This window comes from Engraulis encrasicolus, chromosome 1 (genome assembly GCF_034702125.1).
Source record: "Engraulis encrasicolus isolate BLACKSEA-1 chromosome 1, IST_EnEncr_1.0, whole genome shotgun sequence".
Classification (NCBI taxonomy): domain Eukaryota; kingdom Metazoa; phylum Chordata; class Actinopteri; order Clupeiformes; family Engraulidae; genus Engraulis; species Engraulis encrasicolus.
Window position 1 is genome coordinate 744146 of NC_085857.1, and position 24881 is coordinate 769026.

The 24881-nt window shown below is 43.0% G+C and overlaps 4 protein-coding genes and 1 pseudogene across 4 annotated transcripts; 2 read left to right on the plus strand and 3 right to left on the minus strand.

Moving 5' to 3' along the window:
• The first annotated feature begins 13154 nt into the window (after positions 1-13154).
• LOC134446239 (histone H4) lies at positions 13155-13498 on the plus strand. The gene has a single exon (XM_063195570.1). The coding sequence runs from the start codon at positions 13165-13167 to the stop codon at positions 13474-13476; it is 312 nt and encodes a 103-aa protein (XP_063051640.1). The 5' UTR covers positions 13155-13164; the 3' UTR covers positions 13477-13498.
• Positions 13499-14481: 983 nt separating this feature from the next.
• Positions 14482-14928, plus strand: LOC134451778 (histone H2B 1/2-like). Its single transcript, XM_063202477.1, has one exon. It carries the CDS (start codon positions 14491-14493, stop codon positions 14863-14865), a length of 375 nt encoding a protein of 124 aa, XP_063058547.1. The 5' UTR covers positions 14482-14490; the 3' UTR covers positions 14866-14928.
• A 1242-nt stretch (positions 14929-16170) lies between these two features.
• Positions 16171-16980, minus strand: LOC134446284 (histone H3). The gene has a single exon (XM_063195626.1). The coding sequence runs from the start codon at positions 16608-16610 to the stop codon at positions 16200-16202; it is 411 nt and encodes a 136-aa protein (XP_063051696.1). The 5' UTR covers positions 16611-16980; the 3' UTR covers positions 16171-16199.
• A 104-nt stretch (positions 16981-17084) lies between these two features.
• LOC134445436 (histone H2A.J-like) lies at positions 17085-19691 on the minus strand. The gene is made up of 2 exons (XM_063194520.1): positions 19297-19691; positions 17085-18026 (listed from the first exon to the last, which is right to left on the minus strand). The coding sequence occupies exons 1-2, from the start codon at positions 19668-19670 to the stop codon at positions 17630-17632; spliced, it is 771 nt and encodes a 256-aa protein (XP_063050590.1). The 5' UTR covers positions 19671-19691; the 3' UTR covers positions 17085-17629.
• Positions 19692-20408: 717 nt separating this feature from the next.
• LOC134446274 (histone H1-like) lies at positions 20409-21006 on the minus strand (annotated as a pseudogene).
• Between the last annotated feature and the right edge of the window lie 3875 nt (positions 21007-24881).

Consider the following 24881-nt stretch of genomic DNA (forward strand, 5'->3'; position numbering starts at 1 on the left):
AGCGGGTGATTCCAATATCATGGTTTTAGTGTCCTTGAAGAACCTCTGAACTAATCTAAATGTATGCTTTGGGTTACAATGTTGTTGGAAGACCCAGCAATCCAGATTCAGACCCAGACTCCCTGTGTCTGAGGCTGAATAACACACTAAACTTGATGCCCCACCACTATGTGTAACTGTGGAAACTGCTTAGCCTCATTAGACCAAAGAAGCATTGGACACCTGCCTAGATGATTGTTATTGACCTGGCCTCACCTGGAGGTCCCCCCCCTCCCCCCCCCAATAAAGACAGCTGTTAGGGCTTGTCATCATATTGGGCTTTCGGGCCATCATCACAGAAGAAACCCTTTACTAAAGGCAGTGCATATCAGAGTGTTATTGACCTTTGCCTGTGAACATTTGAAAGTCAAAAATGAGTTTTGAACGTCTCTGCTTTCATCTGATGATATTCAATTGCACCTGCTTTGATGCATGGATTCTGCGTCTGTCAGGTGAAGAAAGGGATAGGCCTTGAATTGTTATAAGATGGTTTCCACAATTAAATTAAATGGTGGATGCATCATTCTGTGGCAGCCTCAGCCACAGGAAACCTTGTTTGGGTGTACGGCACCATAAAAACTGAAAATTATGATACAATGTGGAAAGTGACCATGCAAAAATATGCTCATAGAGGGAGCTAAGATCTTCACTGGATCTTTCAATAAGATAATAACCCAAAACTTACATTCAAAATAGTTCAAATGTTCTTCAAGGATACTAAAACCATGGTCATGGAGTGGTTCAGACCTCAATCCTTTAGATAGTATTTGAAGAGTGCTGAAAATGAATGTCCATCCTCAAAATCCATGCAATTTGGACCAGCTTAAGTATTTGCAATGAAAAAAATGGGCCAAAATCCCTGGTAGGACATGTGCCAACATAGTTAACAACTAATCAAAGTGCCTGGTGTCAATTTTTGTTCATAAATGGCACTGTATTGACTATTAATGATAAGGGGGCTAATAATTTTGTCCTTGCCATTTTTACACTTTTTTGTTTAAACTCATTGTGAAAATGGAAAAGTCCAAATTTAACTTATTGGATACTATCTCCATGGTGTATTCGTTTCCAGAATAACATACATTTATTAATAATGATCATTCTCAATGATCAATGAAGAGATATGTCTAATTTCAGGAGGGGGGCTAATAATATCGTCCTCAACTGTATATATATATATATATATATATATATATATATATATATGATATATGTTCATTGACTGCCGGGCACAAATCTACCTATATAATATAGCAGCAGCGATGCTAGACATTGCAGGACATTTGACTGTGGTGAATAACCATAGAGTCTATTTACTTCACAAAGATAACAATACATCTGAACGTAGTATCTCAGTGCCCATTTCACTGTAGCCTGTTTTTTTCAGTCAAATCATCGTTTTTGAGGCAAATCATCTTGATTCATATTATTTTGAAATGGTTATATTCTGTTCTATATCTAGGGTTATCACTACAGGTCTATCATTAACAACATCATTTATTTTTCTGTCTCAGTAATGTCACAGGAGGACAGGATCCTACTGCTGTTGGGTAGCAACTTGGTGCCTGCAGGAGGGAGAGCAAGCATACAAAAGCCCAGTCCTTCTGATTGTCACCGTGTCAACATCCAAGGCATCACAGTCATCTGCACTCCGGACGCTACACAGTTCAGCTATAGCGACAAACATGTATTAGACCTTATGGCCTTCATTCACCCTGTACCAGGCACCTCCCATAGGTCTGATTTTTATCTGATGGTTGAGAGAGGCACACAGGTGGGAAAGTGGGTGAATGTTTTTGGAAAGTCTGTTTGCGAAAATATCCAAACACTTTGCAAAGAAACAAGGCAATTAGTAGAAAATCCATTGCCTTCTAATGACAAGACATGGCAATCACTTGGACAACCGTACACGTCTCAACATCTAGTGAAAGAAATACTTTCAAAAAGGTAATTTACGTTGACTAAAAGTTGACTCAATTTGATATTGCCATTTTCAGAAACTATTTTCATTTCGTCGACAAAAGCGATAACCAAAACTAATATATTTTCCAGGAAGGATTCACTCCCGGGGCCTTCAGAAATATCAGTGGATAAGTACAGGGGTATGTTATGCATTTTATTCATCATTTGCTGGGATTTTTACCATATTTGCTACATATTTGCGTCAGACATTGGATCTTTTACAGTCCCAGGGGTAATCCAAGTCAAAAGGGAAGTCAAGTCAAATTATTTTATTGGTGCCAGTGGTTGAACTAGTTTTGCAGACATCTAGCCTAACTCTCTTCGCTAAAACCTTAAAACCGTATTGCTTAATGTGTGTTTTTTTTTAACAAAAATGATGACAATACAAAAGTGCAATCTCCTCAGAATTAATCAATTATCTACATATTGTTTGTAATTTATTTGTATTTCTTCCCTGCGATAGGCCTACCTGTTTTCCAATACGCTGTTTGATTCGGCTTTCACATCCAAATGCCTTTCATCGACCAAGTAACTGCTTTTGCTAAGCAGCATTTGCACATAATCGTAGCTTAATTTTGTAACGACTGTTCAACTTTTGTAGTCTGTGTTATTTTTAAATGACCATTATGATCAGTTGACTTGAGAGATTTGGATCTTTTGATCTTGAGGCGAATACATTTTTGTAAATGTTTCTCACTGTAGGAAACCAGGGGCTGAGTCTGGTTCTGCTGGGGTCGAAGGGTTCTGGGAAGAGTGCCAGTGGGAACACCATCCTGGGAGAGACTAGGTTCCGATCAGAGCTCAACTCCAATGCTACCACCATACGGTGCGAAGAGCGATCAAAGAACATCTACGGGACAGAAGTGAAAGTCATCGACACTCCAGATTTCTTTGATGACGATCTGCAGGACAAAGATCATGCGTTAGACTGCAGTCGCCTGTGTGATGGGTTGTGTGTATACCTATTAGTCATCCAGATTGGTCGCTTCACTGAGGGAGAGAGAGACATCTTACAGAGGCTGGAGAAAGCACTGCCAATTACCAGGGATAAAACCATCATCCTCTTCACGTATGGGGATGACTTGGGATCCCAGAACATTGATCAGTACATCAGAAATACCAACAAGAACCTCCAGGTGCTCATTAGCAACTGTGGGAACAGGTATCAGGTGTTTAACAACAGGGATAAGAAAGGAAAAAAGCAGCAGGCAGACGAGCTCATGAGAAAGATAGCTGAACTGGTGAACACAACTGAAGGTGTGCAAGTATTTCCAGATTTGACTGCTGAGAAAAAATCAGGGATATGGTCTTCATTCGGGTTCTAGATAACAGCAAATTGTTTACCGAACAAACATTTCCAAACATTTCCAATCATATTTATGTTTAAGTTGTTACCTGCATAGCCTACCCATGCACATAAGCAGATTAATTCTCTCTAAATATAATCATGTATGTGTGGCGTCAGCTTAATTTTTGCCTTTAGTTCATTGGCTGCAATCATCTAATATTAACCTTTTCTATAGTTTGGAACTACCACTACTGTGTGAAATGATTAGGCCTAATATTTGAGCACCAGATAATGATACTCAGATCAAAACCCTGTTATTAAACATGTCAGTAAAAACATGTCAGTAAAAACATGTCGCAAATCTTAGTTGTGTCAAGAAGTTGTGTCAAGAGGAAAACCATTGTCATATTAGTCATTTGTTATTTGATTGGTTTTATGTAAGTGCTAAGTGCTTACGTACATGCATGTATGCTGTTTGATGGAGAGATGTCCTGAAGGAGAATTGCCTATAAACATTCGCTGATCTGTGTAAAAACAACGAATATAAGTTTTTGTTGTTTTGTTTGTTTGGTTCTTTTCTCATTGATGTGTTTATGACAATACATTTTGCTTCAGATGCTTTAATTGATAAACAGCGGCACTGCCGTGGCCAACCGGCCCGGGTCGTTTGCTGACCCCTCCCCGTCTCTCTGCCCATTCGCTTCCTGACCACCTCCCAAACTGTCTTGTCAAATAAAGTCATAAAAGACCCAAAAAAAACTTATTTAAGAAAGAAAAAAAATGTTAAAGAGCACTGTCGAGCAGATGTAGGCCTAATGTACTGTATGTGCCCTTTTGTTCAGAAATAAACACAATTTGAACATGGATAAGCCTACTTGAAGTCATTTCTGCTCAAGAGTTGGACCAGAACAAACTAAAAAGCAAATATATATGCTGCAAGGGTCTGTATTTAATGCACACATTTATGTTGCTCCTAAAAGTTTTTGGATAAAATGGTGAAAAGTACGAGATTATTGTAGGAAAGTATTTCAATACTTTTGAAATATATTTAAAGTGTACTTAAAATAAATATATTTTAAATGTGCTTAAAGTAAAATCTACTTGTAGTATACTTAAAATACATTTAGAATCAGTACACTTAAAATGTACTAAATGTACTGTTAATATATTTGAAATGTACTTAAAGTAAAGTATATTTTAGTACATTAACTGCACTTGTACAAAGTTTGATTTTAGTACAAAAAAGTAAACTTAAAATGTGTTTAAAATGTACTTAATCATATTTCAAGTGTATTTAAGTGTACTATACTGTAAGTTGTCCCAAAATAACAACAAATAACAACACAACTTAAGTATGTACTTCTGCAGCACGCTATAAAGTACTTTCTTATGACCTTGAAATAGTTTTTAGTATACTTAAAATAGTTACACTAAACTGCATGCTAAAGTACATATTAAACATATTTTAAAGTGATACGCTAAAAAAATCAACTGTTCACTGGGGAATGTTGATCATGGAGGAGTGCTGCTTCACTTTTGTCTCTTTAGCAGGTGCTCTTTGGCTCAAGGAAATTAAGTTTCTTAAAATTATGGTCAGACTTAGCTCCAGTTGTGACTGTTGATAAGGTCTGCCAAAGATTCCAAGGCACACTGCTGGTGAAGTTAAAAAGCCTTTAATTAAACGGGCTGACGCGTTGCGACTACTGTCTTCTTCAGAGCCTAAACACTGACTAATTCCCAAGTCCCTATAACAGGGAGAAGGCTCAGGTAATCAAGTAGGACTAAGTGGCAGGTGCATAGACTCCACCTATCAGTCAGTTAGTGTTGCACCATGACACACATAAAAACATCACACACAAGTTAAAAACAATTATACTTCTTATGAGGACTAAAGTAATCACTTCATAAGGGCTACAAAGAACAGTTCATCTCAGTTCAGTTCAGTTCAGTTAAGCATAGAAGAGAAATTAAGCTTTACTTTTAGGTCAAACTATGTCTCCCTCTTGTGGTCATTTTGTAAATATTTCTTAATCAAGCATGTAAAAGTAAACATTAAATCACCTACTATAGGGGGCCTATATTAATTGCTCTGAAGAAGACGTACAATCTTATAATTACAATTATCACATTTAAAATGCCTTTATAAAAAAGGGGGGTGTAGTCCAAGTCTTCATTAAGTCCTGGCCTTGTGAGGGCTTTTAATGTATATATCCAGTAGGTCTCCCTCTGTAGTAATTTTTTAAGTTTGTCCCCTCCCCTTTTGGATAGCTCAATTGTCTCTATTCCCATTGCCCGTAGTGACTCTGGGTTGCATCCATGGTGTTGCTTGTAGTGCTTCGCCATTGGGTAATCCTCATTTCCTGTACGAATTGCATATTTGTGCTCTGCTACCCTCTGTTGTAGTTTTCTTTTCGTCCTTCCAATGTAGAAATGTCCACATGGGCAGTACAGGTAATACACCACATAAGTGGTGTTGCAGTTGATGTATCCTTTGATGTAATGGGTTTTTTGCGCATGCACATCTGTAAATTTATTGGTTTGCTGCATAGTAGTGCAGTGGTTGCATCTCCCACATTTAAAGAACCCTTGCGGTCTCCTTTCAAGCCATGTGTCCTTTTTGTCCCCGGGGAGATAACTGTGGACAAGCTTATCTCCGATGGTTGGTGCTCTTTTAAAGCTCACGACTGGTGCAGTGGGGAATATTTCTTTTAGTGCAGGATCACATTCAATCATTTCCCAGTTATTTTTTATAATTTTCTTCAGTTCGTTTGCTCTAGTATTGTACTGTGTCACAAGGTACACTTGTTGTTCTCCTGGTGTTTTTTGTTTGTGTTGTAGGAGGTCTTGTCTTTTCAGGGATTTTGTTTTGTTATATGCTTCATTTATGACTTGAGATTTGTACCCTCTGTTTTTGAATCGCAACTTCATATCCTCTGCTTTTGTCTCAAAATCTGACTCCTGGTCACATATTCTTTTCAGCCGTTGGAACTGCCCATACGGTATGTTTTTCTTAAGTGATGGAGGATGAAAACTGTCTGCCCGGAGCAGTGTGTTGCGGTCAGTTGGTTTCCGAAAGACTGTGGTGTTAATGCGTCCATCCTTATCCTTCTGTATTGTGAGGTCCAGGAAGTCAATTTGAGTCAGGTCATATTGTATACTCAATTTTAAGTTTTTGTTGGTGTTATTTAGGTATCTGTGAAATGAAGTTAGTTCTTGTTCATTACCAGAGAAGAGGAACACTAAGTCATCAATATAGCGGCCATAGAAGGTGATCATGTTCCTGTAAGGATTGTTGTGTGAATAAACAAAGTGTTCTTCCCATAGGCCCATGAATAGATTGGCTAGGCTTGGTGCATAACATGCTCCCATTGCTGTTCCTTTTATTTGTTGGTACAAGTCATTTTGAAATAGAAAGACATTGTTTTCAAGTGTCCATTTAGTTAGTGTGAGCAGAAACTCTGTGGGTGGTGTACTAGATGCTGGGCGTGTGTTCAGATAGTGGGACAGAGCATTGAGGCCTTCTTCATGGTCTATGTTAGTATATAAAGCCTCCACGTCCATTGTGACGAGGTAGCAATGTTCAATGTTGTTCAGAAGGGCCAACTTGTTAAGTACATGCGTTGTGTCCTGGATAAATGATGGTAGGTTGGAAACATAGGGTTGAATGAAGTGGTCTATGAATTTTGATATGGGTTCTGTGAGAGATCCATTGCCAGATATTATGGGTCTCCCTGGAGGATTATGCAGGTCTTTGTGCACTTTTGGTAGCATATAGAAGCAGGGTAGTACAGGATTAGGGCAGAATAGATAATCATGCTCTGCTTTGCTTATCCAGGCATTGTCCATAGCATCTCTCAAAATCTTCTTCAAGTCAGTTTTCATTTGTTCCATAGGGTTAGTCTTCAAGCTTTTATAGAATGCAGTGTTGTCAAGTTGGCGGTGGGCTTCTTGTAAGTATTTTGTTTTTTGCCACACTACCACCGATCCTCCTTTATCGGCACGCTTAATAACTATGTTTTCATTCTTTGCCAGACCATCTAGTGCTATTCTTTCCTTCTTTGTTAAATTGTGTTTGATGGAGTCCTCTTTGTTACTAAACAGTTTTTCAATATCAGCATCCGTTTTTCTGCAAAAAGTTGCTAGAACAGGGTTGTTGCTGAGAGGACAGAAATATGACTTGGGGCGGAAAGAAGTTTTATAGTCACTGGTATTGGCAGCAGTTGAGGTGCCTGGGTTCTGATTATACCAAAGTTTCAAGTGCAAACTGCGATAAAATCTAAAGAGGTCTACTTTGGTGTTAAAGCAGTTGGCATAGTTGGTAGGTGCAAATGTTAAGCCTTTTGACAATACTGCAACACAGTCATCAGTCAATGGGGTGTCTGAAATGTTGATTACTACCTGGGGTTCTTGTTGCTCCTGAGGATCGATCTGGGAGTGTAGCCTTGATTTCCTTTTGCCCCTCCTTGTTTTCTTCTTCCTTTTTGGGGGGGTTCTTGTGGTTCTGCTATGTAATCCAAAAAAGACTGGCTTGTACCTACAGCTCCATGTGTTTGGTTATCCTCTTCCTCTTCATTAGGGAAATTGAATGACACTGTTCTTTGTTTTCTTTGTCTCTGTCTAGTATTCCAGGTGTAGACCATTCCGTCATCATAGTCCTTTTCATCTCTTTTATATTTCTTCAATTTTAGCTCTTTTAGCTTTTTTGTCAGTGCCTCCATATCTTTGGAGAGCTTCTCCTCTAGTGATGTTTTCATGTGATCTTCTTGGGAGGCTGCAATCTTGGACTTGATCTCCGCAATGTCGGCCTGTAGTAGTTCCTTTTGTTTTTTAGCCTCTTCAATGATCAACAGCATGAGGTCTGATGAACATTTATTGAGTATGGCCTCCCATTTTTGTCTGAAATCATCATTGCCGAATCCTGATGAAGGGAATTTTTTAATCCTCAATCCTCTAGGAATCCGTCCTTCCCTCCAATAGTCAGAGAGGGTGATTGCATGTAGATGTAGCTTTGTATCCTTTTCCAAAAGTTTCTGTAGCTCCCAAAACATTTTGTTAATGTCCATTTCCTGGTGTGTTTGGTTGGCACCACTGAACAGAGAGTCCTGAACAATTATATTTCTGCCTTCTTCTGTTGAGTATGAGAATAACTCAGGTGCTTTTCTGTTAGGCATCATATTCTGTGTAAAGTTTCTCAACAATGTAGTGAAAACACTCGGTAGAGTGGAGCTACTCCTTCTTAGAACACCCTTGATGTGTCCACATGAAACTCATACGCTAAAAAAATCAACTGTTCACTGGGGAATGTTGATCATGGAGGAGTGCTGCTTCACTTTTGTCTCTTTAGCAGGTGCTCTTTGGCTCAAGGAAATTAAGTTTCTTAAAATTATGGTCAGACTTAGCTCCAGTTGTGACTGTTGATAATAATTCAAAAACAGAGGGTACAAATCTCAAGTCATAAATGAAGCATATAACAAAACAAAATCCCTGAAAAGACAAGACCTCCTACAACACAAACAAAAAACACCAGGAGAACAACAAGTGTACCTTGTGACACAGTACAATACTAGAGCAAACGAACTGAAGAAAATTATAAAAAATAACTGGGAAATGATTGAATGTGATCCTGCACTAAAAGAAATATTCCCCACTGCACCAGTCGTGAGCTTTAAAAGAGCACCAACCATCGGAGATAAGCTTGTCCACAGTTATCTCCCCGGGGACAAAAAGGACACATGGCTTGAAAGGAGACCGCAAGGGTTCTTTAAATGTGGGAGATGCAACCACTGCACTACTATGCAGCAAACCAATAAATTTACAGATGTGCATGCGCAAAAAACCCATTACATCAAAGGATACATCAACTGCAACACCACTTATGTGGTGTATTACCTGTACTGCCCATGTGGACATTTCTACATTGGAAGGACGAAAAGAAAACTACAACAGAGGGTAGCAGAGCACAAATATGCAATTCGTACAGGAAATGAGGATTACCCAATGGCGAAGCACTACAAGCAACACCATGGATGCAACCCAGAGTCACTACGGGCAATGGGAATAGAGACAATTGAGCTATCCAAAAGGGGAGGGGACAAACTTAAAAAATTACTACAGAGGGAGACCTACTGGATATATACATTAAAAGCCCTCACAAGGCCAGGACTTAATGAAGACTTGGACTACACCCCCTTTTTATAAAGGCATTTTAAATGTGATAATTGTAATTATAAGATTGTACGTCTTCTTCAGAGCAATTAATATAGGCCCCCTATAGTAGGTGATTTAATGTTTACTTTTACATGCTTGATTAAGAAATATTTACAAAATGACCACAAGAGGGAGACATAGTTTGACCTAAAAGTAAAGCTTAATTTCTCTTCTATGCTTAACTGAACTGAACTGAACTGAGATGAACTGTTCTTTGTAGCCCTTATGAAGTGATTACTTTAGTCCTCATAAGAAGTATAATTGTTTTTAACTTGTGTGTGATGTTTTTATGTGTGTCATGGTGCAACACTAACTGACTGATAGGTGGAGTCTATGCACCTGCCACTTAGTCCTACTTGATTACCTGAGCCTTCTCCCTGTTATAGGGACTTGGGAATTAGTCAGTGTTTAGGCTCTGAAGAAGACAGTAGTCGCAACGCGTCAGCCCGTTTAATTAAAGGCTTTTTAACTTCACCAGCAGTGTGCCTTGGAATCTTTGGCAGACCTTATCAACAGTCACAACTGGAGCTAAGTCTGACCATAATTTTAAGATATTCTAAAGTGAATTAGTAAGTATATTTGAAATGTACTTAAGTTAAGTATGATTTTAGTATATTAAGTACGCTTACAAAGTTTAATTTTGGTACAAAAAAGTCAACTTGAAATGTGTTTAAGCTGTACTTAATCATAGTTCAAGTGTATTCAAGTATACTATAAGTTGTCCCAACTGCCTCCGAGGTCACGCGTCCATGAAAAGGTTGGTCAACAACTCACTCACGTGTGTATATGGGTCTTGTCTCACACCTCTACACAAGTTTGCGCAGGTCCCCACTTCAGCTCCTCCTCACTGCCTGTCCCCCCACTCATCACACGTGGTGTGTTAGTAGAGCAAACCGGTGCGAGCTCATCGTCTCGTTCATATTTGTGGCCGACTTTAAATGCGCTGTATTTAATAACACCCACATCGTGACAACAAGTTCTCGCTGACGTGCGTTGCGCAACGTCGACGCTCGCAATGAAGTCGTATGTGCTTAACAAGTTCTCGCTGACGTGCGTTGCGCAACGTCGACGCTCGCAATGAAGTCGTATGTCCTTATGGTGCGTTCCCCAGGGTTGGGAGATGGGATGTTTCTGACCTCCTACTTGCTGAAATGCATTGGAACGCCTGTTGAAGTGGAATGTTCAAGTCGCGAGCTGGGGCAAAAGCGAAGCAAACCGACTTCGCCCCATTGACTATCGTGATGTCATCACAGCAATGGCAGCGCACAGTATTAGGAATAGTTTATGTTGCACATCACCATTCTATGGACAAATAAAGTTGATTTGGACAGGTTAACGGTTGCAAAACAGCCTATTAACCTTTCTAAGGTGTAGTTATATTGACATTGCATTTCACAGATGAAATGCGGCTAAATGAAAATAATGCATGATGTTGTTTACATTGCTGACATCTTTGAGAAGTGGATATGTAGTTTTTGTCCCTCCATGTTTGTAGTTTGTTCGACTTGCTGGTTGGAACGCTTTCAATTGGGAGGTAGCTGCCTTTTTGTTGCCTACTAGGAGGCTCCTACCTCTGGGGAATGCACCATTACTGTGCGCTGCCATTAGGTGCGATCGAGTTGTCGGCTGAATTCGAAACGGGAGGCAGTGACTCGATGACTCTCCTCCTACATAAACAGGTCACTGATCAGAGAGGCGAAGTCAGCTGATGAGGCAGCCGTTACGAACGGCACTAACGAGTGCGCCGTCTTGCGCATTTGATGTTACGGCGATTCTTGCGATTCTATGGGGGGAGTTACGTTCATCACGTTAGCGCTTAGCTTACGCATGCTATTTGAACGGTGAATGATCGTCAGACGGCGGAATCGTAAAATAGGCTATAAATAGATCTAGCGACAGCATATTTAGATACTACAATGTTGATTTATGCATTCGATTTTCAATATATACATACATAACTGTCAGAATAAAGAGTATGATAAGGTAGTAGCTTGGGTAGTAGCCATGTTTGTTTTTCAGGTTTCCGGTTGAGAGGGAGGTGGCGCACAGCATGTTGGGTACCAAGGAAGCGAAGTCAGTAAGCACATACGACTTCATTGCGAGCGTCGACGTTGCGCAACGAACGTCAGCGAGAACTTGTTGTCACGATGTGGGTGTTATTAAATACAGCGCATTTAAAGTCGGCCACAAATATGAACGAGACGATGAGCTCGCACCGGTTTGCTCTACTAACACACCACGTGTGAGGAGTGGGGGGACAGGCAGTGAGGAGGAGCTGAAGTGGGGACCTGCGCAAACTTGTGTGGAGGTGTGAGACAAGACCCATATACACACGTGAGTGAGTTGTTGACCAACCAGTTCATGGGCGCGTGACCTCGGAGGCAGTCCGCCGACGAGCGCCGACGAGCGTTGAAGGGGATAAGCAACTGCAGAGGTTGCAAGATCTGACTGCAGCCGCATTCATCCCGCGATAGTTTTACACCATGTGACATGTCACCTCGTCAACGCAACGTCGACGAAATTTCGAAGTTTGACAGGAAATCTAACCGTCATGCAGCATTTTCCACCCAGGGTGCATTGCTGTCTAAATGCTCATACATGCGTTGACACATCTCGATCGCACCTATTATCTGATGTATCCTTGAAATATCCCTGTTACGCCCACAAATGCATTAAACTGCCGAGGGAGGAAATAAAGCAATTTTTCGTTTCGATCCTCACTTCATGACTCGATGTCCAGTAAGCTCACTGGAAGGACAGCTGCCTTCCCGGTTTCGAATTGGGCCGTCATCAACGCATGCATGCGCATTTAGACAGCAATGCACCCTGGATGGAAAATGCTGCATGACGGTTAGATTTCCTGTCAAACTTCGAAATTTCGTCGACGTTGCGTTGACGAGATTGACATGTCACATGGTGTAAAACTATCGCGGGATGAATGCGGCTGCAGTCAGATCTTGCAACCTCTGCAGTTGCTTATCCCCTTCAACGCTCGTCGGCGCTCGTCGGCGGACTGCCTCCGAGGTCACGCGCCCATGAACTGGTTGGTCAACAACTCACTCACGTGTGTATTCTGGTCTTGTCTCACACCTCTACACAAGTTTGCGCAGGTCCCCACTTCAGCTCCTCCTCACTGCCTGTCCCCCCACTCCTCACACGTGGTGTGTTAGTAGAGCAAACCGGTGCGAGCTCATCGTCTCGTTCATATTTGTGGCCGACTGCAAATGCGCTGTATTTAATAACACCCACATTGTGACAACAAGTTCTCGCTCACGTTCCTTTTGCAACATCGACGCTCGCTACAAAGTCGTATGGGCTTATTGCTGTGATGACATCACGATAGTCAATGGGGCGAAGTCGGTTTGCTTCGCTTTTGCCCCAGCTCGCGACTTGAACATTCCGCTTCAACAGGCGTTCCAATGCATTTCAGCATGTAGGAGGTCAGAAACATCCCATCTCCCAACCCTGGGGAACGCACCATTAGAAGGGCACTGCGCATGTCACCAAGATGGATAGCTTACATGCTCCCGCCATAACTGTTTCGAACTCACAAAGGGAGGGGCGCTTGGCCCTAGTAAGCCTGGTTTCAAGCAGGTCCTCCTGTCTGGTATAAATACGTGGGTCACCTAAAGAGAAGGTATTAGTCTTTGAGATTACAGAGAGACAACATGAGCGGACGCGGCAAAGGAGGAAAGGGTCTTGGAAAGGGTGGCGCTAAGCGTCATCGCAAAGTCCTTCGCGATAACATCCAGGGTATCACCAAGCCCGCCATCAGGCGCCTGGCTCGCCGTGGTGGTGTGAAGCGTATCTCTGGCCTCATCTACGAGGAGACCCGTGGTGTGCTGAAGGTGTTCCTTGAGAACGTGATCCGTGATGCCGTCACCTACACCGAGCATGCCAAGAGGAAGACTGTCACAGCCATGGATGTCGTCTATGCTCTGAAACGCCAGGGCCGTACTCTGTACGGATTTGGAGGTTAAATATCGACTCACCCAACAAAACCCAAAGGCTCTTTTAAGAGCCACCCACTTATCTGAAAAAGCTAATATATCCATTGCGTCCACACTCAAATGAAGGGAACATCTGTATGAAACAATGAAAAGGTTTTATGCAGAATGTGGAATAAACAATTATTTAAGCCTTTCACTGCAAAGTCGACTACACAAGCTGCCGCAGAACTTAATCTAAGTCAATTTAAATCCTTATTATACAGTGTGAAGCTTTGAAATTCACACGACTTGCAGTAAAACAATTACATCAATTTGTAATTCGGAGGCAGTTGAACTTGTTATTTCAATTTAGACCATGCTTATTACCGTGCGTGGTAGAATCATTTAACTGTAGGCTATCTATCATGACTTACTGACTCAGCTTTATTTAGTGTATAGGACTTGCCCAGCAGGTTTCCTATGAGCTGAAGGTGACAAAAACCACTTTCCACAATGTGGTCCATTGTATAGTAGCCTATAGTAGTATATCTCAACATCGTGAAAATGGTCAAGAATGCCCCTCACAATAATTTCCCCCTGGGATCCATAAATTATACTCTATACTACAGAATGAATAATGTAGGCAACTACATATGTTAGGCAGGTACAATAAGGTCTGCTATTTACCTTAATACGAAACTTGAGTCTGCTTGCTCGCAACGTACTCATAACTTCTCAGGTGATTTAAAGTGTTCATCTGACTAGAATAAGCTGATTGTATTACTTTGTTGAACGTAATTTATTTCGTTAAAAAGTGCGGGAAATGGCCAGTGTGCAACCAGGGCAAAACTAACGTTTGTGGGTAGAGTGTTCTTTGAGGCAGACGGAACGCCCCCCTATTTCAAAAGTGACCAATCATCGCCTCTGAAAATGGAGGGAAATGGCTCATTGGATTGTCCTTGAGCTCAGCTTGTGTCGACTTGAAGTGAGTTATTTGCATACTGGTGGGTATAACAACAGCAGAGCAAATCTAGTTAACACAATTGTCCCTTACAACTGCTTACCATGCCTGATCCAGTTAAGCCTGCGCCCAAGAAGGGCTCCAAGAAAGCCGTGAGCAAGACCGCCGGGAAGGGCGGCAAGAAGCGCAAGAGGACCAGGAAGGAGAGCTATGCCATCTACGTGTACAAGGTCCTCAAGCAGGTCCACCCCGATACTGGGATCTCTTCCAAGGCCATGAGCATCATGAACTCCTTCGTCAACGACATCTTCGAGCGCATTGCTGGTGAGGCTTCCCGCCTGGCACACTACAACAAGCGCCACACCATCTCCTCCAGGGAGATCCAGACCGCAGTGCGTCTGTTGCTGCCCGGTGAGCTCGCCAAGCACGCCGTGTCTGAGGGAACCAAGGCCGTCACCAAGTACACCAGCTCCAAGTAAAGAGTTCTCCCCCTTTTCCCAAACCAAAGGCTCTTTTAAGAGCCACCCAAAATCTCATCAAAAAGCTATTCCATGTATTTTGAATATTAAACAGAATGACCTGTGTAGTAGGCCTAAGTCTTCCACATAGACGCGCACAACAAAAGCCACCACTCCACAAGCTAACAAACAAAATGCAGGCTACTGAATCATATGCCAGGCCTAGGATGACGCGCAGTAAGATATTGCAGTCTTTCGCTATTGGGCCTCGCATGTGTCCACATAGGCTAGCGCCTGGTTGAACTTGTAGACCAATTCAAGTACGTATGTACAAGATGACCAAAATTACTGTGAGAAATCTGCTCAACTTGTTAAGTTGACCAAAGTCAAGCAGCCCGGACACCTAACTTTTTTTGCACGTCTGCTCTACGTTTTGCAGTCTGCTGTATTGGATCATGCTGATGCGTGTCATGTGAAGTTGCGAGAGTGTAGTATAATTGGCTTTCAATCACATTTAAGATTAGGGAATATATTCTGGAAAGTACGACAAGGATGTATTGGCGATCAATAACAAATAGGGCCTACCACTGCTCGGCCAGCGTGCGCTCTCGCTGTAGACTCACACTGTGTATATATAAACTTTATTACAGGCTCAGGGCCCAATAGGCACACACAACATATACATAGAAATAGAATGTGCAGGAAAAAGAAAATAATAATTAAAAAAAAAACAGCAGTGATGCCAAAGCATATACAAACTATGTCATGACGGTCTTAAAAGGCAGCCATACCAATGTTTCCACATATATGATTGGTAACGGACAGAGCTATATCTGGCACTTGTGAGCATCATTATAATGCCGTTTTCAGACTTATCCAAATGGCACATGAACTTAAAACTTAGGTTCCCCAGGAGAGCCTGTAAAGTACATAGTCCTGAGTCACAAAATAGTTTACTAGCACTGCAACTCCTGGGCTTTTTCAGCAATATCCTCAGTCATTAGCTACTTGGAGTTTACGCATTGTCTCTTTTTTATAGTTGATCCATAATGGAGCTGCATACATAGGACTACACGAAACAAGCCTACTTTCACATCAGGACAGTAATGACATTTTCTTACTAACATGTTAGCTTGTGCATACAACATTCGTGTAGCCCGTTACTTCACATGATAGTCATGGCTTCCTAATATTAAGTGAATGATTGCTGCTATATTGCACTGTGCAAGCGTTTTGTTGGGTTCGTGTCGTGCTTTACTGTACTTGACACTGCAACTGGCTGGGTAGAAACAATGCTTTCATAAGACGGTGTGGGTGGCTCTTAAAAGAGCCGTTGTTGGTTTCAGGGGAAAGACTTAAGCACGCTCTCCGCGGATACGGCGAGCCAGCTGGATGTCCTTGGGCATGATGGTCACTCTCTTGGCGTGGATGGCGCACAGGTTGGTGTCCTCGAACAGACCAACCAGGTAAGCCTCGCTAGCCTCCTGCAGAGCCATGACAGCAGAGCTCTGGAAGCGCAGGTCGGTCTTGAAATCCTGAGCGATCTCTCTGACCAGACGCTGGAAGGGCAGCTTGCGGATCAGCAGCTCGGTGGATTTCTGGTAGCGACGGATCTCCCTCAGAGCCACAGTTCCTGGCCTGTAACGGTGAGGCTTCTTCACGCCACCGGTAGCCGGTGCGCTTTTACGCGCTGCCTTGGTGGCGAGCTGCTTCCTCGGGGCCTTGCCTCCGGTGGACTTGCGGGCAGTTTGCTTGGTTCTTGCCATTTTAGAAATTCGTTGGAAGAGACGAATGTGAAGTTGAATGCGAAGCGCGTGCTATTTATTGCTACACCCGAGACTTGCCCCCTATGACGTTTCCTCGACTGTTCCCTCTGATTGGATTACATCCTGATGGCGCCTAAAATTCAAACCGTAGAGCACCGCCCCACCACCAGTACAATTTATTAATCGGTGTTAAAATAGTTTAAAAACGTGCTTTTCATGTCTCAACCAGCCTACACGTCTAACAATGCGTACATCCAGGTAAACAACAAATGTCTGTTTATGCAACGCTCCCTTAAAACCATATATTTCACATTTCATGTTTTCGGCTTCATTTGGAGTGGCGCGCAAACAGCCATCACCATCATCGGTTTTGTTTTGAAACAATATGAAGGCTATATTATGCTATAGACTATATATATATACTATACTATACACTATACTATACTGTATATATCGTGGATACATGCAACGAGCTGTGCTGCGTCTATACATGGGTTCTGAATGTTTGTACACACGATGTTGAGGACAGGCAAGACACTGAAAGCCAACCCCGTGCGCATTTTGTTTGACCGACTGCGGATTGCAACAATGAGAGGTTGAGTTGTGGACAGATAGTTTCGCGTAGTCAGGTTATAAACAAACTTTGGAACCCATTTATTGTAAGAAAAGTACCGAGGTAGTCAATGCGCCTTTGTATTTATTAATGGTAACCATTTCCTTCAGTCTTCACACAACACACATTATTTAGACGGTACTTATGCCAGAACTCCCTGTAAGATGTTTTTGTTCGTTTTTACATCAATTGAACCTTCCTGGTTATAGTAATGTGAAATGTAGCTTACGCTGCGTGTAGATCATATTGAAATTATTAACTGTGATAATACAGCATGTTTAGTAATTATTATGTACTTCCTTGTTATTTTTTTAACCAAATTTGTTGGAAAGTTGGAAAATGCTTTTTCTAGGGATGTGGGTGGCTCTTAAAAGAGCCTTTGTGGTCAGGGAGGTTGGGGATGCTTTTACTTGGACTTCTCGGTCTTCTTGGGCAGGAGCACAGCCTGAATGTTGGGCAACACACCACCCTGAGCGATGGTAACGCCACCGAGCAGTTTGTTCAACTCCTCGTCGTTACGCACGGCCAGCTGCAGATGACGGGGGATAATACGACTCTTCTTGTTGTCACGAGCGGCGTTACCAGCCAACTCCAGGATCTCAGCGGTCAAGTACTCCATCACTGCAGCCATGTAGACGGGTGCACCAGCTCCCACGCGCTGAGCATAGTTGCCTTTACGCAGCAGCCTGTGCACACGACCGACGGGGAACTGCAGTCCAGCCCTGGATGAACGAGTCTTGGCCTTCGCCCTGGTCTTGCCTCCGGTTTTGCCTCTTCCGCTCATGTTTGCTTTGTCTTTGATTTCGGGTTATCGAGTGTTAATCTTTTCACCTCAGGCCACTTTATATCTACGACTGGGGAGGCAACCTAGATCCTGAGTGGCTGAAGCTGTAAGCTTTGGAGCCAATCACTGGGTAGTTAACACTGTGACACAGTTGGCGCTCTTTTCCGTTCTCCTCACCAAATCACATGATCTTTTTAGGCAAACAACAAAACGCGCAACACAATGGAATTAACATATGCTATATGAAACGCCGTCCTTTACATATCATTTATTATCTACCCTGCGCTTTATTCTGCGCGCTCTTCACTATGGAGTGTATTGCAACTTGTGCCAGAAGTAGCGCGCCATGGACATTTGACTTGAACCAAGTTGTTTACAAAATAGAGAATAACCATAACCTACAAACGACATGTTATGTGAACGTATGTACGAAACTATCCGTGTACAATGTATGTCCTTTCATGCCACGCTAACACCACAGCCATATGTCATAATCACGCTACGCTTTTAGGCTTCATATGGCTTTGGCGCCCAAACCGCAGCACTCTCACTGGTCTTTGCATCATGCGTGTTGGAAACACTTCTCTGAAAAACTTTCAAGTGGAACATGCGTATGCATGATTCAACACACTAGATGTTTATATTAGCTCGGCCATAGTCGTAGACGAATGCATGCCAACACACTATGCTGGCTTGCGTCTAATGCAGGAAAAACACTTTGGATGTCAACGTGTCTTTGTATTTATTGAGCTAACAATTTCCCTTCCGGTGTCTTCTCAAGTTGTTTATGCAGCCGATTCCCTGATTGTCGCTCCCAACGCAGGACGCTCCCCGGTCGGCTCGCTCCGACTAGCCAGACTATCGATCCCACCGCCATATAACGGAGCTAGTTATCTTTTTGATGTTAGTTTTTTGTTTCTAACCCTAACCCTAACCTTAACCTTAAATTGCTTGTATGTGGCAGTGTATGATAATACGTGAAATATAATCGGGTGGGACTACACGTCCGGGAGTGATAGAAACACCTGGGACTACACGCCCAGGAGCGATCTCAGTTGGGAGTGTCCATCTACCTCCCTATGCAGCCAGTATGTTCACCGTGTGTAGGCCAGCATTTTAGGAGTTGGTGATAGTACCGATCTCTATTGTTCATGTAAACCAGTCAATATATTCTGTTTTTCTTTGTTTTATCATCATTTCTATCAGACATTGAAACTTGCTTTTTAAGGGATAGGTGGGCGGCTCTTAAAAGAGCCTTTGTGGTCAGGGAGGTTGGGGGTCAGATTTACTTGGACTTCTCGGTCTTCTTGGGCAGGAGCACAGCCTGAATGTTGGGCAGCACACCACCCTGAGCGATGGTAACGCCACCGAGCAGTTTGTTCAACTCCTCGTCGTTACGCACGGCCAGCTGCAGATGACGAGGAATGATACGACTCTTCTTGTTGTCACGAGCGGCGTTACCGGCCAACTCCAGGATCTCAGCGGTCAAGTACTCGAGCACAGCAGCCATGTAGACGGGTGCACCAGCTCCCACGCGCTGAGCATAGTTGCCTTTACGCAGCAGTCTGTGCACTCGACCAACGGGGAACTGCAGTCCAGCTCTGGATGAACGAGTCTTGGCCTTAGCCCTGGTCTTGCCGCCGGTTTTGCCTCTTCCGCTCATGTTTACTTCTTTCTCCTAGATTTTGAAGTATCGAGTACCAGCTGTTCCGCCTTACGCCACTATATTCACTCGGCTGGGGAGGCAACCTAGAGCCTGAGTGGCTGAAGCTGTAAGCTTTGGAGCCAATCACTGGGTAATCAACACCGTGACGTTGTTGGGCAAACAGTCGGCGCTCTCTTCCGTTCTCCCCACAATCACATTATCTTTTTAGGCAAACAAAACGAGCAACACAATGGAATTAACTGAAATAATGTATAAAGGACGGATTTTCATATAGCATAGTATTTCATAGAATACGTTGCGCTTTATACTGTGCGCTCTTCGCTATGGAGTGTATTGCAACTTGAGCCATACGAAATTAGCGCGCCATGGACATTTGACTCGAACCAAGTTGTTTCCAAATTTAATTGAGAATAGCCATAACCTACAAACAAAATGTTATGTGGACGTATATACGGAACTATCCGTGTGCAACTGTTCGCTTGGCTGGGTATAGACGTTAGATGGGTATAAGGCAAAAGCTTATTGCCATAACTCGTTGAGTTGGGTTGGTGCGGGCCTTCGGTTGTTTTGTTAACACCGAATGACCTTTGTTGCAAAATTGCGCGCAATCCAAGTTTGCCAACGTTCATGCTAATTTCAAAGACCGCATTGATGCATGGTGCATTTCATTTGAACATGTGCAATTAATGAGGAAATTGGGTGGCTCTTAGAAGAGCCTTTTGTTTGTGACAGCAGCCTAAAATGCATTTACTTCTTCTTGGGGGCTGCCTTCTTAGGTGCTGCCTTCTTGGGCCTAGCTGCTTTAGGCTTAGCTGCCTTGGGCTTGGCTGCCTTTGCCTTCGGGCTCTTTGCTGCCTTCTTGGGAGCTGCGGGCTTCTTTGCCTTCTTGGGGCTCTTGGTAGCCTTCTTGGGGGTGGCGGGCTTCTTAGCCTTCTTCGGGCTTTTGGTAGCCTTCTTGGCGGCTGCGGCAGGCTTTTTGGCTGCTGCCTTCTTGGGCTTCTTGGCAGCTGGCTTTTTGGCCGCTGGCTTCTTGACTGCCTTCTTCTTGGGCTCTGCTGCCTTCTTGGCTAACTTGAAGGATCCGGACGCACCGACTCCTTTCGTGTGAACAAGGGTGCCTTTGGTGACCAGTGCTCTGACTGCCACCAGCTGCGAGCGCCTTCTTCAGAGCGGCAAGGGACACTCCCTTCTTCTCCTTGGAGGCAGCGATTGCTTTCACAACCAACTCGCCGACACTTGGGCCAGTCTTCTTGGGCCTGGGTGCCTTCTTCTTAGGTGATTTTGCCGGTACGGCAGCGGGGGCTGGAGCAGTCTCTGCCATTCTTGTCGCTTGCGTCTTTCAGTGTTTCCACAGAATGAATGACTGGATAAGCCAGTGGGCAGGACAACATGAGAGCCGTAGAGATTCAACCAAATGAGCTCTCCGTCTCTTTGTCTCTACAAGCAGCTCGTTTGTGTTTTCTGCTCTCGTGTATGTTAAAATGAATAATGAAACCACGTTTGGGTGCGCAAACAAATTCTCTGGTAAATTAAATAACCTAACGTTCACAGAAACACATACAAAGTGGTTCTATGTGTAACAGAGTACATCTGCGTTCATTGTAAAATTATCATAAATGGTACGAGAGCGCCCTCTATTGGTAGCTCTCGTGGGTTGATATGGTGGTACGTGTGTTGTTTAATGAATTGAATCATAAACTTTGTAGAATCCACAATGAGCTTGTGCTCAACTTTATTGAACGAGCATAATGATAACCGTGTTACATGTTCAGTGTCCCTGGTTCTACTAGCACTTACTCATAGTTGACCTTGTATTTATCACATCGGTAGGTCCACCTTGTGGCCATGTCCGGAACTACAATTATATGCATTCTGCATATCATATCAGAACATCCCCCCTTCTCAGGATCTAATAACACTGATACTTACTTCAAGCATTGATCAACATACTGATACTTACTTTAAACATAAATCCACGTACTGATATTTACTTTAAACATTGCTCATCACACAAATACTTACTTCAAACATTGAGCAATACATCAACAGTTTTAAACAACCATTTTCTTTTAAACAAGAAACACAAACTTCTTTTTTTTTATGTGTACTCTTTTCTTACTTTCTTTTTTTTTTGTACACCTTTTCTTTTTCTTTTCTTTTTTTTTGCGTTAGTGTACTTAGATTTTTTTTTTTTGTACACTTTTTCTTTTCTTTCTTTTTCTTTTTTTTTTTTTTTTTGTTTGTGTTTTTATTCTTTAACAGTGAACCAATATTCAGTCCATACACTTACAAATCCAGTCTATCAGGTCTTTTAGTCTGGCGACCAGATCTTCTCAGGACAGGTAATTCCGACTGAACATTGCTTGTGTCCTCCTGTGAATGTCCATCAGTGTCATCATTTGATGCTGCGCTTGCACTGACTGCATCAGCATCAATTTCAGTCTCTGTAAAAGTCTCTTTTGTTTTCAGAAGGCTGCGGCGGTTCCTTCTGAGCACATGTCCTTCCTCAGTCTTCACTTCGTAGGATCTAGGTCCGACCTCCTGGAGTACAGTTGCTTTCCTGTTCCATGCATCTTGATCCTGGATTCGTACCACGTCATCCTTGGCGAGTGGACTGAGGGGTTTCGTCGATTTGTCGAAGCGTTGTTTTTGTTTCCATTTCATGTTCTCCAACTTTTTCTGTATCCCTGTGTTGGGCTTGATGTCTGTGTAACAGGGAAGGGTTGTGCGCAATCTGCGATTCATTAACAGTTCTGCTGGGGATAAACCACATTCAAGTGGTGCAGCTCTGTAGCTTAGAAGAGCTAGGTAAGGATCTGACTTGCTGTCTGTGGCCTTTTTCAGAATCTGTTTGATGATGTGCACTCCCTTTTCAGCTTTGCCATTTGCCTGTGCATGCTGAGGACTGGAGGTGACGTGATTGAAGCCATAGTGGCTCGCAAACTGCTGCCACTCTTTGCAGTTGTAACATGGACCATTGTCACTCACTACAGTCTTTGCTATTCCATGCCGGGCAAATATGGATTTGACATGCATAATGACAGTACTGGCATTTGTGCTGGACAGCAGGGCAATTTCAGGGAAGTTTGAGTAGTAATCAATCACTAACAAATAGTCCTTTCCATTGCAATGAAACAGGTCAGTTCCAACTTTCTCCCAAGGTGCAGTGGGAAGATCTGGAATCATCATGGGTTCCCTTGCCTGTTTGCTCTGGTACTTTTTGCATGTTTCACACTTTCCTGCCATGTTTTCAATGTCTTGATTAATGCCAGGCCAATACACTGAGCATCTGGCTCTCCTTTTGCATTTTTCAATTCCGAGGTGTCCCTCGTGTATCTGTCTAAGTATCTCTGGCCTAAGACTCTGTGGGATGACGAGTCTATTGTCTCTCAGTAACAGTCCGTTTGCCACACTTAGTTCTGCTCTGATGTTGAAGTATTTTGGACAGGAGCCTCTGGGCCATCCGGTAAGCATGTTTTTCATTACTGTTTGTAATTCTGTGTCTTTGTCCAATTCATCGCGTACTTGTTTTGTTTTGACATCAGATACTGGCAGTGACTGAACAATCATGTTGACGTGATTTTCAATGTCTTTCTCAGTGGAGCTCGCCTCGCTCATCACTGGCGCTCGTGACAGCGTATCTGCTATCACCAAGTGTTTGCCTGGAGTGTATATTAACTCAAAATCATACCTCTGCAGCTTCATGATGAGTCGCTGGATCCTTGGTGACATCTCGTTGAGATTCTTTTTGATGATCGACACCAGAGGGCGATGATCTGTTTCGACAGTGAAAGAGGGAAGCCCATAGACATAGCAGTGAAACTTTTCTAGCCCATAGGCCAATCCCAAACATTCTTTCTCTATTTGAGCATATTTAGTTTCAGTTTTGGTCATTGACCGCGAAGCGTAGGCAACTGGCTGCCAGCTATCTCCTTCTGCCTGCAGGAGGACAGCTCCTAGGCCATCTTTCGACGCATCTGTTGAAATCTTCTGTCTCTTTTCTGGATCATAATACGCTAGCACAGGGGACTTTGTCAGAGTAGCCTTGAGAGCATTCCACTCTCGCTCATTTCTTGTTGTCCACTTGAACTCTGTGGAGTCATGGAGTAGTTCCCTCAGTGCTGAAGTTTTCACAGATAGGTTTGGTATAAACTTGCCGATAAAGTTGATCATCCCCATTATTCGGAGTACCCCTTTTTTGTCTGTGGGGCGTGGCATGCTAAGGATCGCTTGTATTTTCCTCTCATCAGGCTCAATTCCTTCAGAAGACAACTTGTCTCCGAGGAATGTCACTTCTTGCACGCCAAACTGACATTTTGCACGATTCAATTTCAGTCCATTATCAGATATCCTGTGGAGGACTTTCGCCAGTCTCTCATTGTGCTCTTGTAGGGTGGACCCCCATATCACCACATCGTCTATGTAGCAACGTACCCCTTCTAGGCCCTCAAGCATGTTGTCCATCGCACGATGATAGATCTCTGATGCTGAGATTATGCCAAAAGGCATGCGTAGGAATCTGTATCGACCGTAAGGCGTATTGAATGTGAAGTATCGTGAGCTTTTGTCATCTAGCTTGATTTGCCAGAATCCTTGTGCTGCATCTAACTTGGAAAAATACTTAGCACCTGCCATTTCACTTGCAATTTCCTCACGTTTCGGTATCTGATAGTGCTCACGTTTTATGTTCCTGTTTAAATCTCCTGGGTCCATGCAAATTCTCAGTTCTTTGTTTTTGTTCTTTTTGTCTACACACACCATAGAGTTAACCCACTCTGTAGGCTCCTCAACCTTTGTGATCACATTCATCTCACACATTCTGTCCAATTCTTTTTTGAGGCGCTCCCTAAGTGGAGCTGGAATTCTCCTTGGAGCGTGGATCACTGGTTCTGCATTCTCTTTCAATTGAATTGTGTATGTGTAGGGAAGGCAACCCAGTCCTTTAAAAACATCAGGAAAACGTTGCACTATGGAGTCAACTGTGCCGTTGTGTGCCCTCACAGCGTCTGAACAGCTGATTTGGTAGACTCTTCTCACCAGATTCAGATTCTTTGAGGTGAGTCCTCCTAACAGTGACTCACGACCCTCAGGTACTATCGAGAACAGCACACTATATTGTTTGTTTTTCACTGTCACTCTCAGTCTGCACTGACCTTTGCTTTCTATTTCTTTTCCGTTGTAATCTTTCAGGTGCACTGATTTCTTGAA

Coding starts and splice junctions, on each gene's coding strand:
- LOC134445436 (XM_063194520.1), bottom strand. CDS start 19,670: ATGAGCGGAAGAGGCAAAACCGGCGGCAAGACCAGGGCTAAGGCCAAG. Junction 18,027..19,296: donor AAGAAGACCGAGAAGTCCAA/GTAAATCTGACC, acceptor TCGATAACCCGA/AATCAAAGACAAAGCAAACA.
- LOC134446239 (XM_063195570.1), top strand. CDS start 13,165: ATGAGCGGACGCGGCAAAGGAGGAAAGGGTCTTGGAAAGGGTGGCGCT.
- LOC134446284 (XM_063195626.1), bottom strand. CDS start 16,610: ATGGCAAGAACCAAGCAAACTGCCCGCAAGTCCACCGGAGGCAAGGCC.
- LOC134451778 (XM_063202477.1), top strand. CDS start 14,491: ATGCCTGATCCAGTTAAGCCTGCGCCCAAGAAGGGCTCCAAGAAAGCC.